General features: G+C 35.7%; 1 protein-coding gene across 1 annotated transcript in view; it reads right to left on the reverse strand.

The window, feature by feature from the left end:
- Window positions 1-16,748, reverse strand: part of NAALAD2 (N-acetylated alpha-linked acidic dipeptidase 2) — a 57,073-nt gene that overhangs the window by 39,707 nt on the left and 618 nt on the right. The window contains exons 2-5 of the mRNA XM_030828881.1: window positions 16,237-16,348; window positions 3,789-3,975; window positions 2,189-2,290; window positions 697-822 (exon numbers count right to left, since the gene is read on the reverse strand). Of these exons, the coding sequence (XP_030684741.1) occupies window positions 697-822; window positions 2,189-2,290; window positions 3,789-3,975; window positions 16,237-16,348 (527 nt within the window). The remainder of the gene's footprint in view (window positions 1-696; window positions 823-2,188; window positions 2,291-3,788; window positions 3,976-16,236; window positions 16,349-16,748) is intronic.

Consider the following 16,748-nt stretch of genomic DNA (forward strand, 5'->3'; position numbering starts at 1 on the left):
TACCAGCCACTATCCTAAGTGCTTTCAAACAAAGTCATTTAATAAGGACTCTGTGAGATTGGTGCCCTCGGCATTCGCATTTTATATATGAGGAAACTTTGCAACAGAGAAGTTAAGTAACATGCTCACAGTAAAAGATCTAGAAAGAATAGGAGCCAGACTAGACCAGAACCCAAGTGATAATGGATCTAGGGTTCTATACTCTTAACCAATGTATTACATAACTCTCAACATGTGGACATGAAGAATATGAGTCATGGCTGAATGAAAAAAAAATAAAGTCTTATAGAATGTAAAAGTAAATAAATAAATATATGTAAAATGGGCATATAGGGACAGATATATTTATATTTCACAGAATTAGGTTTGAAAAAAGCTATTAAGATTGATTATATCTGAATAATGAAGTGGGTAATGCAGAGGAGCTTTTCATTTTTACTTTATATAAATTTCCTTCAATTAAATTTCTAAAAGCAAATATTACTTTTGTAATAAAAATGATTAAAAATAATTTTCTTTTCCAGGTATGTGAGAAAACATAGAAACATGAGTTTCTGTGTACCCATGGCAAATAGGAAAAAAAAAAGAAAAGAAATGTTTGAAAGCAATTTGGAAACAGAGAAGCAAGTTAGTCATTTACATTTACAGAATATATATATCCTCTCATTCTCTGTAGAAAAATAAATAATACTGTACTTTATTTCCTCTGAAGATTTTTCCATATCTTGCAATAACAATCTTCCCAGTACAGTTGATGCCCATCTCTCTTTCTAGTTTGAAAAAGTCTTCAGTGCGAGCATAGTTCACATATACAAGATCTCCCTATAGGGAAAAGAAAATATATATAATACTGCTAAAATTAAAGAAAAAAAACGAAAAATAAGTTTGCTTCACAATACTGCATCATCAAAAGTATTTCCTTTCTTTATTTGGGGAATAATAAACAGACCCACGGTAATTATGCAGAAGTCATTAGAGAATCTTTTAAAATCCTGAAAAGGTTTAAAAAAGGACAATGTATAAGAGTTATTTATTTGTTTATTATTTTTGAGACGGAATTTCACTGTCGTCCAGGCTGGAGTGCAGTAGCACTCCCTCAGCTGACTGCAACCTCCTCCACCTTCTGAGTTCAAGTGATTCTGCCTCAGCCGCCAGAGTTGCTGTGATTACAGACATGCGCCACCACGCCCACATAATTTTTGTATTTTTTAACAGTAGAGATGGGATTTCACCATGTTGGCCATTCTGGTCTTGAACTCCTGACCTCCAAAGATCTGACCACCTCAACCTCCTGAAGTGCTGGGATTACAGGTGTGAGCCACCGCACCCAGCCAGACATATCTAACAGCATGTCCCGTGTTGAAGAAATTATCAGTGTATACAAAGCCACAGGGAATAGAGTAAATAAATGTCATTTTAAAGATCCTAACTATATTTATTTAATTTCCAACCATTGCATTAAGAACCTCTATGGTATGATCTATAAAATCCTATCTATGAATCCATAAAATATTCAGATTATGAAAAATGGAAAGAAGCTTGTAAAAACACCTACTGCTGGGCAGAAGCGGTGGCTCATGCCTGTAATCCGAGCACTTTGGGAGGCCGAGGCGAGCAGATCACCTGAGGTCGGGAGTTCGAGACTAGCCTGACCAACACAGAGAAACCCCGTCTCCACTAAAAAAAATACAAAATTAGAAGGACGTGGCGGCATGCACCTGTGGTCCTAGCTACGCGGGAGGCTGAGGCAAGAGAATAGCTTGAACCTGGGAGGCAGAGGTTGCAGTGAGTCGAGGCTGTGCCACTGCACTCCAGCCTGGGTGACAAGAGCAAAACTCTGTCTCAAAAAAATAAAACAAAACAAAAACAAAAACAAACAAAAAAACACCTACCGCCTCACTGAACGGCATGTTCAGCAGTTTGTTATTTCAGAGAGTGGCAACTCCTTCAGCAGGGTCAGTTTTTAATGTATTTGTTCTGTTTCTTTTTTCTCTGTCTGGTGTCCTTTTCCATTTTATTTTATTATAATTTTTTTAATTTGAGGGATGAGGTTTTCATAGTACTGAATATCAAACAATGAACCCGCATGAATGATTCACCTAATTTCCTTGGTTTTAGTCCTCTATACAGGTTTTACATAACAAAAGAACCATTTAAAGACTTGGATTACAAATGTATTTTATTTTACCTCTGGCATGCCTTGGGCTGAGAAAGCATTATATGGTGGCACAATATTTGTAACATTCTCATAGCCATCTGGTGGTGGTTCGAGGTATGATGTTTTGAAAATCTAGCAAGAATTAAAATATGTCAAGTTAGAGAGAAAAATTCCAGATTATTATTAAGATATAATTCATTTTGCCTTCAAGTATATACTTCAGATTAAGCATCCTGGAACTAGGTTATATAATTAAATAGACAAATTACACTGACAACAATGAGAAAGAGCCTTATCATTATTACTGTCTTCCTAATAATAGAAACTTTTATAAATGCATGCAATCTCAGGTAACCAGAAGTTTCCTTATAAAGTGTAACAGCAGAGCTTCAAAGGTGGCACTTTGGTGATCCTCTTTTTTTGACTATGCCTATTCAGCTTCCTTGGTGGGCTCCTTTTCTTTCATCTTTATTTAAATAATATTTCCCCATGTTTTATCCCCAGCCCATTGCTTGCCTCTGTACTCCCTCACTGCGAGACTTCATTAAGTATCAGAATTTTACCAATAGCTAATATGCTGATGATACTTACCTTTTCAGATTCATATATTTAAATGTTTGGTGGTTATTTCATCCTGGATGTCCAAACTCAACATGTTAAAATTCAAATTTATCATCTCTCACCCTGGGACTGCTTTTGATCTGCATTTCCTACCTCTATTAATAGCTTCAGTCATTAGCCACTCACACCAGACAGTCTCAGAGTCATCCTGAACTCTATCTTCCCCTCCTTCCCCAAGTCAATCACTAATCAAGTCCTACTAATACATTTCCTTACTATTTCTGAAATCCATCCCTCTTCCTCATTCCTACTAACATCCTAATTTAAAACTTTATTATCTTTTACCTGGACTATTGTCTTAAGCCAACAATTTTAACCCGTTGCTTAGCCTAGGTGTAATCTACAGAGGACCTTGTCTATCTAAAATGCCCCTCTAGCCACATCCTTCCCCTGCTCAGGACTTGTCATTGGCGCCCATGAACTGAAGCTGAAGTTTAAGCTTCTTAGGACAGCATATACGCCCTTCTATGATCTGTTCCCAGAACATATTTACCGGTTTATCTCATATCATGGCCCATTTTGTATTTTACACTTTTGAAATACAGAAAACCATTACATTCTCCCAATAATACTAAGCTAGTATATGCCTCCAAGCCTTTGCCAATATTTTGTCTTTTGTTGAGAATTCTCTTATCCTATTTTGTCACATGGTTAACTCCTTATGTCCTTTCATGACTCACATGTCAAGACTTCAGGAAACATTGTCTAACTCCCAGGCTGGGCTGAGTGACCCTTTTCTGGGTAAATAATGAACTCTAATCATAATCTTCATAGCACTTACCATACTAATTTGAAGTCTGAAGTATTCCATTGTCTGCCTCAACTTACTTAGGCAAAGGAACCATGTCCTAGTCTCATTCTGGCCTCAGGACTTAACACCATGTCGAACACATAGTGGATACTGAATAATTCACTATTAACCAATTTCTACTTTTACTTGACCCTACATTACAATCCACATAAAACGGTTGGATTGCAAAATATAAAAGGTACCAACAATTTCACATACCTCAGTTTCATGTTCATCCACAGTCGATATATAGTTGGCATTTGTCTCATTGGGGTAAGATAAGAGGACATCATAATGAACCAACTTGGGTGAATCTAGTCCAAATTTCTTCCACTGGGTTTGAATTTTCTTGGCAAGCAAGAAATTTTGTTCTGTTCCTGCCAGATGAGGAAGCTTTGTAAAAGAACTACAATGGAAATAAAATATAAGAGGGCGTTAAAGACTATGCTCAGACGATGTGCCTAAAAACTATTCTAAATGCACTACTTATGCTTTGGGCATTAGGTTGTCATTCCTATATGACAGATAAAAGAAACAATGCTACCAGTTTCTAGAAAGGCCAATTTTTAAGTTATTTGTGTACAACGGCAGTTTTCATATTATGCTTCCTCAGAAAAGAACACATTCCATGGCAGACACAATCAGCAAAGACTCAGATATGAGAAGACAGCCTGGAAGAATGTCATACTTCTATACCAATAATGTTCCTTTTTGCTGCTTGTCAGAGAACAGAGACATTTTGGAAAAAAAATTAGATCTTAATATCTCGCAGGGACCACTTGGGCACTTCCACGTTTAACTTTTATATTTCTACTGTCGATTGTAGCATATATGCAGTTGCTTATTTATCTCACTGATGTCAAAGTCCATGCATTTTTATTTTTCATATCCCCTAGTGCTTAGTTCTTGTCTTTTACCCAAAAAGTGCAGGCTTGCTGAATTTAATTTGGGCAGTGTTCTCTTGGTTCTGGATGTAAATGGGTTGTAACATTTAAGTGACCTCACAAACATAGTTCTTAGTGAGATTTATTTTACTTGGGGTGAATAATATTTTTAAAGTCCCTGGCCAGGCATGGTGGCTCACACCTGTAATCCCAGCACTTTGGAAGGCCGAGGAGGGTGGATCAACTGAGGTCAGGAGTTTGAGACCAGCCCGGCCAACATGGTGAAACCCTGTCTCTACCAAAAATACAAAAAATTAGCCAGGCATCGTGGCAAGCACTTGTAATCCCAGCTACTTGGGAGACTGAGGCAGGAGAATTGCTTGAATCTGGGAGGTGGAGGTTGCAGTGAGCCGAGATCATGCCAATGCACTCCAGCCTGGGTGACGGAGTGAGACTATGTCACACACACACACAAAAAAAATTAAAGTCACCCATCATCAGTAGAACAAAAAAAAACCCTTTTTAAATTTTTTTTTTAGTTAACCAGACAATAGCCACAAAATATACAGCAGTAGAAGGAAATTAACATGTATTGAAAACCTGTTGTATGACAAGCACTCTACATTCACTTTCACATGTGTTTTCTCATTTAATCATCACAATCCTTCTTCCATCATCCCCATTTGGCAAATGAGGACACTGACAGAGTGGCTGAATAATCTACTCATAATTTTACAGCTAATAAATGCTGGAACTGGAATCCAAAATTGTAGTTATCTGATCCTGAGAAATAATGATGTTTCTAAATAATTCATCTGCTGTTATTATCCATGTGCTTAAAATTCTTCTACAACTCACTGTTCCCTGCATTAGAAAGTTCACACTCCAACAAGGCATCTAAAGCACTTTTAGGTTAGATCCTCTCTTCTGTCTTTTCAGATTAATTCCACATCACTCTCTTATAAACTCCTCTACTCTCTGTCACTGAGTATACTTATTTTTCTCATAAAATGATTATGATCTTTACTACCTTTTAGCCTTTGCACAATGTCTTAGCCAAAAATACTGTCCCATCTACCTGAATCTCCCTCTATCACCACTTCTAATCACTCTCCTTTCTCATCTGCAAACTATAATCATCCATAAGGACTCTTCAAGCATCATCTTCTCTGAGAAGATGTCCTTCTCTATATCAGAAAATGAAAACTGCAGGTATCAGATGTTTAATTTCTTACCATATTTATTTTTTAAAAGTACAAATGTGTTCAGACAGAAGTTATTTTATATGTATAGGAATAAAAAGGCAAAACGGCAGAGATATTTAATTTCTACTTTATACAATTCATTATTTTTGTTTCTACATAGAGCAGATATGATTCTTGCAATTAGAAAAAAATATATGTATTTCCTTAAATTAGGAGGGAGGATTAGCCATGAACTTTTTTGCCTCCCATCTTTTCAAGAACCCCCCTGAAATGAAATAGAGAAGTACAGAAAAAGAGTAGGAAGGTATAACATCCTTTATTTTATATCGGGATTTCTCCGTATGGTCCCAAGATGGGCATTACAGCTCCAGGCACACATATTCACCCAGTAACTTCAGGAGAAACAAGTACAAACTGGAACAACTATTCCTTCTTTTGTGTTTAACAAAGGAACATTTTTGTAGATGATCTTAGCTAAGTTTTTCTCCCATTTCATTAGGCAAAATAGGGTCATTTACCCCTTCTCAAATCAATCATTGCCAGAGGGAGGATAATGATTGGCTTATGGACTAATCAAGAGATTCCTGGGCTGGGAGGAAGGTAACCTTTACTGAACACATACCCTCCTGAGAGAGGGAGAACACTCACAGTTGAGGCTCTGTTAATAAGAAAGTGGCTGGGAGAAATACAATTGTTCCCACATTTAAGCCCTTTAACTCAATCTTCAAGCCCTCCTTTGCCTTCTAAATTCTTCTGCTGTGTTCATTTACCCTTTAGCTCTGCAATCAACAATTCGCTTATATCTTCAGCACCTTCTCTGAATGTTTCCTTGACCTCCTTGTCTTTCTTTTCTTTTTTTTTTTTTTTTTTTTTTTGATGGAGTTTTGCTCTTGTTGCCCAGGCTGGAGTGCAATGGTACAATCTTGGCTTACTGCAACCTCCGCCTCCCAGGTTCAAGCGATTCTCCTGCCTCAGCCTCCTGAGTAGCTGGGATTACAGGTGCATGCCACCATGCCCAGCTAATTTTTTGTATTTTTAGTAGAGGTGGGGTTTCATTATGTTGGACAGGCTGGTTTTGAATTCCTGACCTCAGGTGATCCACTGTCCTTGGCCTCCCAAAGTGCAGGGATTACAGGCATGAGCCAACGTGCCCAGCCAACCTCCTTATCTTAACTGGTTTCCTCTGAGGACCCTGCTCACCTGCAGGCTGTTTTATTTTCCATGACCCCATATATCTCATGGCTAAAGTTCAGCTAGGAGGCCTTCTTACTCTCCACTGGCTGTTTCAAATACATCTCTTTTTTCTTCTTTCCAAACTAACAGCTTTTTTGAAGCTTACAACAAAAGTCACCACCCACTACACCTTCTAGGTATGTACTGTCATCTACAAAACTTTGAGTCATGCCTCTTCATTCATTAAAGTTGAGGGCCCCTAATATGGTGTATTTCCCTCTATCCCTGTTCTTGTCATCATTCTTGGTGTGTAATTTTTGTATGTGGTTGGATGCAAAAGAAAGAAAAAACAAAACCAACAAGATATTTAATCATCATGGAAACCATTCAAAGATTGTTTATCAACTTATGCATATTATACACTAAAGCATAATACTAATAATATAAACAGAAAATGTTAATGTTTAATCAAGAGCATCACCATATTTTAGTTCTGATACCTCATGTCATTTTCCAGGAGCTTTCTTTTGGACACTTGATACAGTGCAAACAGTTCAATAGTGTTAACATCTTACCTGGCCTTTTAAGTTAAGCAAATTTAAATGTAAGCACTCTGTCTCACTTGATAAGACACTTCACGGCTGGGTGCGGTGGCTCACGCCTGTAATCCCAGCATTTAGAAGGCCGAGGTGGGTGGATCACCTGAGACCAGCCTGGTCAACATGGGAAACCCCGTCTCTACTAAAAGTACAAACACTAGCCACGTGTGGTGGTGGGAGCCTGTAATCACAGCTACTCAGGAGGCTGAGGCAGGAGAATTGCTTTAACCTGGGAGGTGGAGGTTGCAGTGAGCCTAGATTGTGCCACTTCACTCCAGTCTGGGCAACAGGGTAAGACTGTCAAAAAGGAAAAAATAAAATAAAAAATAAAAAAAAAAACCTCTGCCATTCTACTCCATTGCATGAGCTATACATAGACTGAGTCTCTCTTCAAGTGATGTTCATTCCTACTCATTCTTTTCCTGTATCACCAAAAAAGCACCTCACAACAGACATTTTGAACTAACCTCTTGATATCTGATGTGCCTTGATAATACATAAGCTGAAATTTAATAAGAACATTATAGCTGATTTATTTCATTACAATAACTCACTCGAGTTCATCCATAGACACTAACATGGAACCTTGTGATCTCATCAACAGCACAGATGAGTAGAAAATAGAGATATTACTCAACTTATGGTGAGGTTATGTCCCTATAAACCCATTGAAAGTCAAAAATATTACTAAATTGAAAATGCATTTAATACCCTGATAAATCCATCATAAAGTTGAAAAATTCTAAATCAAACCATCATAAGTCAGGGATTTTCTGTTAACTGTAGTGTATGTACTTCACTCGGTATATCTGTCTGTAGGGTTTAACTGGAGTATTAGAAGAAAAGAAGAGAAAGAATGGTGCAGAAAGATATTTTAAGAAATAGTAAACAAGACCTTTCTAAATTAATGGAAGACATAAATTTCCATTGTCAAGAAACTCAGAGAGCCTGAACAGGCTAAATTTAAAGAAAATTATGCCTAGACACATAGTAAAACTGCCAAAAATCAAAGAAGAAAATGATACATGTTACATGATTTAATGACTGTAAACTTCTCATCAGATACCATAGCAGCTAGAAGACAGTGAAACATTTAAAGTTCTAGAAACTTCATGTGTATTAGCGGAGTCAACCCAGAATTCTATATCCAGGAAAAATATGTTTGGAGAATAAAGTTGAAGTTAAGAATTTTATGGATGAAGAAAAACTAAGAATTTGTCACCATCAGACTCCACATTACAGGAAATACTTAAGGAAGTTATTCAGACTCAACAGAAATAGCACAGGGCAACCTAAATCAACAGAAACAAATGAAAAGCATCAAAAATGATAAATATCTAAGAAACATGAAATACTAATTTTAACTTTAACTGGTTTACAATACATATACATGTTCAAAGAAAAAATATAACATTAATATAGCATTTTTTTAGGTTTATCTTTCATTTATGTATGATACATATGACAGCTACTTTATAAAGGATGGTGGGGGAGAGAGTAAATAGATATACAGAAATGTGAGTTTCTCCATTATATATTAAGTGACACAGTAGTAAATTTAAGAATACAGTGAAACATTATAGATGTATAATATAACTTTTAAAGTATCCACTAAAAAGTATAGCCAAAGAGGTATAGCCAAAAGATAAATTGAAATAAAATAAAATTTCATATATTTTCCCCACTATCAAAAAGTCAGAAAATGAGTAAAAGTACAGAAAGAAAACAGAAAACAAACCATAAAGTGGCAGACTTAAGTTTAATTATATCAATCAATAACTATATTATATGTTAATGGACTAAATATTCACAAGGCAGAGGTTACCAGAGTGGATAAAAAAGCAAATATCTATTATATGCAACCCACAGAGGGCATACTTAAATTAAGATTACAAAAATGGATAAAACAGCAAATGACAACTGTGTTCTCTCTATAGAGGGTACATTTTATTTCTAATGAAAGTGATAGTTAAAAGTAAGTAGATGGAAGAAGACATCCTATATAAACATAAGTATTAGAAGGCTGACATGACTGCATTCAAATGAAATAAAATAGACTTAAAAAGATTGTTACTAAAGATAACTAAGCACATTTCATAAAAATAAAAGGTCATTCTGTTTTGAAGACATAACATCCATATGTATATGCCTAATGAATGAGCCTCAGAATACATAGAGCAAAAACTGACCAAATTAATTGGACAAATAGACAATTTCGCATTCATGGAGAAAACTATAACATACCTCTGGATTAAATTTGACCCCCTCCCAAATTAGTAAAGAAATAAAGGAATTACCCTACCAACCAGCTAAAAGAGAAAAATCATATGATCATATGAATTGATACAGAAAAAGCACTTGACAAAATTCAACACCCATTCATGATAAAAACCCTCAGCAGTCTTGGAATAGAGGGGAGCTTTCTTAACTTGACAAAGAGCATCAACAAAATACCGACAGCTACATCATACTTAACGGTGAAACTAAATTTTTCTCCTTAAGATTAGAAAAAAGAAAAGAATGTCCATTGTTACTACTCTTCTTCAACAGAGTAATGGAGGTTCCAGTCAGCACAAAGAGGCAATTTTTCTTAAAAAAGTAAAAGGCATACAGATTAGAAAGAAAAAAGAAATGAAACATTCCCTTTTTGAAGATGACGTTATTGTCTACGTAGAAAATTTCAATGAATCTACAAGAAACAAACCAAACCAAACAAACAAACCAAACTCTTTCCCACCTTCCAGCCAAGTCCAGTGGCTCACATTTGTCATCCCAGAACTCTGGGAGGCCTAGGTGGGAGGATCGCTTAACCCCAGGAATTTGAAACCAGCCTGGGAAATATGGCAAGACTCTGTCTCAGAACACCACCCCAAAACCAAAACAAACAAACAAACAAACAAAACCTTCTTAGAGTTCAGCAAGGCCACAGGATGCAACATCAATACACAAACACAACAGTATTTCTATATGCTAACAACAGAGTATGTGGAAATTGAAATTAAAACACAATATCATTTGCATTTGCTCCAAAGAAAATGAAAGATGCAAATCTAACAAAGCATATAAAGCATCTGCTTAATGCAAATTACAAAATGCTGATAAAAGAAAGATGATCTACAACTGGAAACATACCATGTTCATGTAATAGGCTGGACACAGCGAAAATGTCAAGAATTCCCAAATAGCTCTATAGGATTAATGCAATTCCTAGCAAAGCTCCACAAATAGTTTTTTAGACAAATATGTGTTTATTATATATTTTAAATGAAAAGGTAAGGGATATAGTACAGCTACAATAATAGTTTACAAGAATAAGGTAAGGGAAATCATTCTATGTTTTGTTAAAATCTACTATATCACTTTAATAATCAGGACAGTATGGTACTGGATAAATAGGGCAGAATATAAAACCCAGAAACAGAATAAGACTCTGTCTCTACAAAAGAGAGAATCTAGAATTAGACTCACACAAATATGCCCAACCAATTTTTAACAAAGGTGCAAAAGCAATTAAATGAAAGAAGGATAACATTTTAATAAATGGTGATAGAGCAATTGGACATTCTCAAGCAAAAGAATAAACTCAACCTAAACCTTACATCTTTATGCACAAAATAACTCAAAATAGGTCAGAAAGTTTAATGTAAAAGGTAAATTTTAAATCTTTGGGGGAAAAAAGAAGACAAAATTGATCAAAGTCCAGATCAAAGAGTTCTTAGATATGAACCCAAAAGCATGATCCAAAAAGAGAAAAATTGATAAATCAAACCTCATCAAAATAAGGTTTTAACTTCTGATCTGCAAATGAGGGTGGGCAAATAGACAAATTACGGACTGGAAAAAAATATTTGTTCACTGCATTTCCAACAAAAGACTTACATCTAGAATAAAGTTGACCCTTGAAACATAGGTTTGAACAGCATGGGTCCACTTATATATGAATTTTTTTCAATAAATATATTGGAAAATTTTTTTGAGATTTGCAGCAATTAAAAAAAAAACTCATAAATGAACCACATAGCCTAGAAATATTAAAAAAAAGAAGAGGTTTGTCATGAATGCATGAAGTACATGTAAAAGTATTTTATCATTTACTGTTTTAAAATAACATGAATCTATTATAAAAAGTTAAAATGTATCAAAATATATGCATACACTTACAGACTACATGGTGCCATTTGCAGTCTAGAGAACTGTAAACAAACATAAAAATACAATATAAAGTCATAATTATGTAAAATTAATTGTAATACATTGTGTACTGCAGAAATACATTTGTAGCAACAGCTTATTGCCCTTGCAGTGAGCTTGTGCGATGACTATCTGCATAAACCACTGTATGATACTAACCATCTCCCTAATCATCACTATGTGAACAGTTTGTTTCTCCAGTAAATTGCTTATGGCAGTTTGAAAAATGATCTCCCATGGTTCTCATGTAGTTCTCACCGTGTTTAGTGCAATACTGTAAACCTTGAATAACACCATGGGATCCATACAAAGTGCCTCTAATGATACATCATAAGAAAAGGGTGAATTGCTTGGTATACCATAGACTGAGGTGTGCGGCTGTGATTGCCCTCAATTTTCAAGATAAATCCAGCATAAGGACTATTGTTAAAAAAAAAAAAAAACGAAAAATTTGTGAAGCTGTCATGGCAGCTATGCCAACAAGTGTGAAAACCTTGTTCTTTTGCAAATTACCTTTCTTTCTTGTATTGAAAATGTAGCTTTTATGTGGGTGTAGGATTGCTATAAGGCATATCTATAGACTCTAATTAATGTGATTTGAGAAAAAGCAAATTCATTCTATGATGATTTAAAGCAAAAGGAAGGTAAAGGTGGAGAATAGTATGCCTGCAAAAGATGTTTTGATAAATTTAGAAAGAAGTTTAACTTTTAAAGTGTCAAGATAACAGGAGGAGCAGCTTCTGCTCACCAAGAGGCAGTAGACAAGTCTTCAGATGACATTAAGAAAATTACTGAGGAGAAAGGATATCTGCCTGAAAAGGTTTTTCAATGCAAATGAAAATGCCCTATCCTGGGGGCAGAGGGGGATGCTACAAAGGATATTTATGAGTAAGGAAGAGATGTAAGCACTGAGATTTAAGGCAGGAAGGGATAGGCGAATTCTACTGTTTTGTGCAAATGCACTTGGGTTTATGATAAGGACTGCCCTTATCTATGAAGCTGCTAACCCCCAAGCCTTGAAGGGAAAAGATAAACACCAGCTTTCAGTCTTTTGGTTGTACAAGAAGGCCTGGACAACAGAAACGAATGTTCTAGATTGATTCCGCCCATACTTAATACCTTGCCAGGAAGGGATTGCCTTTTAAAATTCTTCTGGTAGTGGAAGACACCTCTGGCTACCCAGAAACCCTGAGATCAAGTAGTCTACTTGCCCCCAAACACATCTCTCTAATTTGCCCCCTAGATCAAGGGGTCATAATAACAATTTTAAGGCTCACTGCACTCTATGGAAAGGATTGTCAATACTACAGAAAAGAACCCTGACAGAACTTCATGAAATTCTGAAAATAATTACACCACTGAAGATGCCATCATTGTTATAGAAAATACTGTGAAAGCCATCAAGCCCAACACAACAAATTCCTGCTAAAGAAAACTGTGTGCAGATGTTGACATGACTTCACAGGATTGATGACAGAGCCAAACAAGGTAATCATGAAAGAGATTGTGAATATGGAAAAAAAAAAAAAAAGGTTGAGGGATGAAGGGTTTCATGATAGTAATCTTGGAAAAATTCAAAAGGTAGTAGACACCAGAAAAATTAACAGAAGACGATTTGATGGAGAAGAATACTTCTAAACCAGTACCAGATGATGAGAAAGAAGACACAGAAGAAGGAATGCCAGAAAACAAGATGATATTAGACAATCTGGCAGAAGGGTTTCCATTATTCAAGGCTGCTTTTGACTTCTTTTACAACACGGTCCTTTCTATGATACAGGCACTAAAACTAAAGCAAATGGTGGAAGAAGAACTGGTAGTGTATAAAAATATTTTTAGAGAAAAGAAAAAGTAAAAAACAGGCATGATGTCTAAGAATTAAACAGAATGTGACTGCCTTTCCTGACTCCCCTTCTCTACCTTCTCTGCCTCTGCCATCCTTGAGACAGCAAGACCAACCCCTCCTCTTCCTCCTCCTCCTCAGCCTACTTAATGTGAACACTGGATGAAGGCCTTTATGAAAATCTACATTCACTTACTGAATAGTAAATGTTTTTTCTCTTATGATTTTTTAAAAATCATTTTCTTTTCTCTAGCTTACTTTATTGTAAGAATACAGCATATAATACATATACAAAATACATGTTAATTGTCTATGTTATTGCTAAGGTCACTAGTAGGCTATTAATAGTTAAGTTTTGGGGGAGTTAAAATTTATGTGTGGATGTTTGACTGCATGGGGGGTCAGCACCCTATGCCCACATTATTCAAGAGTCAACTCTATCTAAAGAACTCTAAAAACTCCATAGGGGAGTTGGGGATGGTGGCTTATGCTTGTAATCCTAGCACTGTGGGAGGGTGAAGTGGGTATGTCACTTGAGGTCACGAGTTCGAGACCAGCCTGCGCAAAATAATGACACTCTGTCGCTACCAACAACAAAAACAACAACAAAAAATAAACAAATAAACAAAAATAAAAAAAATTAGCTGGGTGTGGTGATGCATGTCTGTAGTCCCAGCTACTCAGGTGGCTGAGGTGGGAGAATCCCTTGAGCCTAGGACATGGAGGGTGCAGTGAGCTGAGATCGCAACACTGTACTCCAGCCTGGGTGATGGAGTGAGACTCTGTCTCAAAACAACAACAACAACAACAACAACAAACAAACAAAAAACTCCACAGGGGAAAACAACTTATATCTAAATACAAAATAAGCCAAAGCCATGAATAGACTTCTAAAATTATTTCTTTATTTTTAAATTTTATGGCTACCTACTACTTGTACACATTTATAGGGTATATGTGATATCTTGATAGAAGCATACAATAATTAATTATCAAATCAGAGTAGTTAGGATATCTATCACCTCAAACATTTATCATTTCTTTGAGTTCGGAACATTTCAAATCCACTCTAGTTATTCTGAAATATACAATAAATTATTGTTAACTATAGTTGCCCTATTGTGCTATGTAATACTAGATCTTATTCCTTCTATCTAACTGTATTTTTGTGCCCATTGAACCAACCCCTCAGTATCGTCCACCCTCCTTGCTACCCTTCCAGTTTCTGGTAACCATCATTCTATTCTCTATCTCCATGAGATCAATTTTTTTTAGCTCCCACATATGAGTCAGATCATGCAATATGTGTCTTTCTGTGACTGGCTTATTTCACTTAATATAATGACATTTAGTTCCATTCATGTTGCTACAAATGATAGGATTTCTTTCTTCTTTATGCTGAGTAATAATCCATCCTGTGTATACACCATAATATTTGCTGATGGAAGTTGATCATCAGGTTGATTCGGTATCTTGGCTATTGTGAATACTGCTGTGGTAAACATCAGAATGCATATACCTCTTTGGAATACTGATTTCCTTATTTTGAGGTAGAAATGCAAAATGATGCAACCACTTTTCACTTATCTTAGGCATTTTCTTAAAAAGTTAAACTTATGCTTATCATCAAACTCAACCATTTCAAGAGAAATAAACCACATATCCACAGAAAGACTTGTAAACATCTGTTCATAGCAGCTTTATTCACAGTAGCCAAAAACTATAATCAACCCAAATTTCCATCAGCTATACATTGCAGTATATCCACACAATGGAATTCTAGTCCTCAATAAAAATAATGAACTACTAATACATGCAACAATCTAGATGAATCTCAAAATCATTATTCTGAGTAAAAGAAGCTAGATACAAAAGAGCATATACTATATGATTCCATTTAAATAAGATTCTAGAAAATGCAAATGAATCTCCAGTGATATAAAATTGATTAGTGATTGCCTAGTGCCAGAGATGGAGGGGGATGGGGAATAAACTGCAAAGGGCATAATGGAATATTTTTGTAGCATGATGGAGGAAGTGGTTTGTTCAGTATAGCATACATCTGTCATAACTCTCAAATTGTAGGCTTTATAGGGATGCAGTTTATTTTATGTAAATTATACTTCACTAAAGCTGATTTTAAAAATTAACACCCATTTGAAAGAGGCTGAATACAGAAATAAATACCATGGCCATTGTTCTTAAGGAGTTTATGATCACTCCCCCAATTTCCACTGTTTTTCATGGTTAGAAGCTGGAGGAATGGCAATGATTCTTTTTGGTTTCATTTTGTCTTATTTGGAAACAACAAATTTATACCTGCAAGATGGGATAAAGGTTTAACTTTTGGCAGACAGAATCAGACACTTTAATCACTTTTCCACTAAATCACGTAGTCAACCAGCATCTAACTTTCCCTGACAGAATATGGTATCTAAAAAAATTGCTGATTAAATCCCAGGCACTGATGAACAAAGAATAACATTCAGTTAGATCCAAAGTTACGTGAAGTTGAAACATCTCTCAGTAAGCCAACCAGACACTTTTTGTTAGATAAAGTTAGGGAAGAAACACCTACTTTTATAACATTGTAACAGATTTCACCCCAAGAGTGGCGTAGAGACATTAAAAAAAAAAACAAACATAAGTTGATGACTAATATGTAATTTCACACGGAGAAGACTGTCCTCATGCATATAACCAGGTATAATATGCTTCTCACTGTGATATTTTAAACATGATTTTTAAGATCAAATACGTAAATAAACTTACCGAAGAAATGATTTGATGTTTTCAGCTTTCATTTCAGATAGCAGTTCCCACCGTATACTTTGATGATAGCGCACAGAAGAGGTTGTTTCTTTGAGAGGCTTAATAAACCAGCCTGAGGAAAAAATACACAAACATGCACACATATACACAAAATCACTTCGACTTTATTAAAACTAGAAGCCACCCCTCTCTCCTTCCCCCCAAAAAGCCTTTATCTGACAGATCATGGTGAGCTTTAAAAAATAATGTTCATATTAAATGCAGAAAACCTATAAATTCTGATATGTAATATAATTTTGAGATGCTTAAAAGGAGTTTTATTTAAGAGAAGCTCTTTCATTTTCTCACGTTATGCATGAAGGCATGGCTTTTCTTGTTCTTCCCTGGATATCTAGTCCCTGACACATAGGGAACATTCCACAAATATTTATTTACATATAGAGCAGGGTTTTGTTTTGTTTTGTTTCGTTTTGCTTTGTTTTTAGTGCTGCCCGTATTAGTTGAAAGTTTTA

The sequence above is a fragment of the Nomascus leucogenys genome, chromosome 15 (assembly GCF_006542625.1).
Source record: "Nomascus leucogenys isolate Asia chromosome 15, Asia_NLE_v1, whole genome shotgun sequence".
NCBI lineage: Eukaryota > Metazoa > Chordata > Mammalia > Primates > Hylobatidae > Nomascus > Nomascus leucogenys.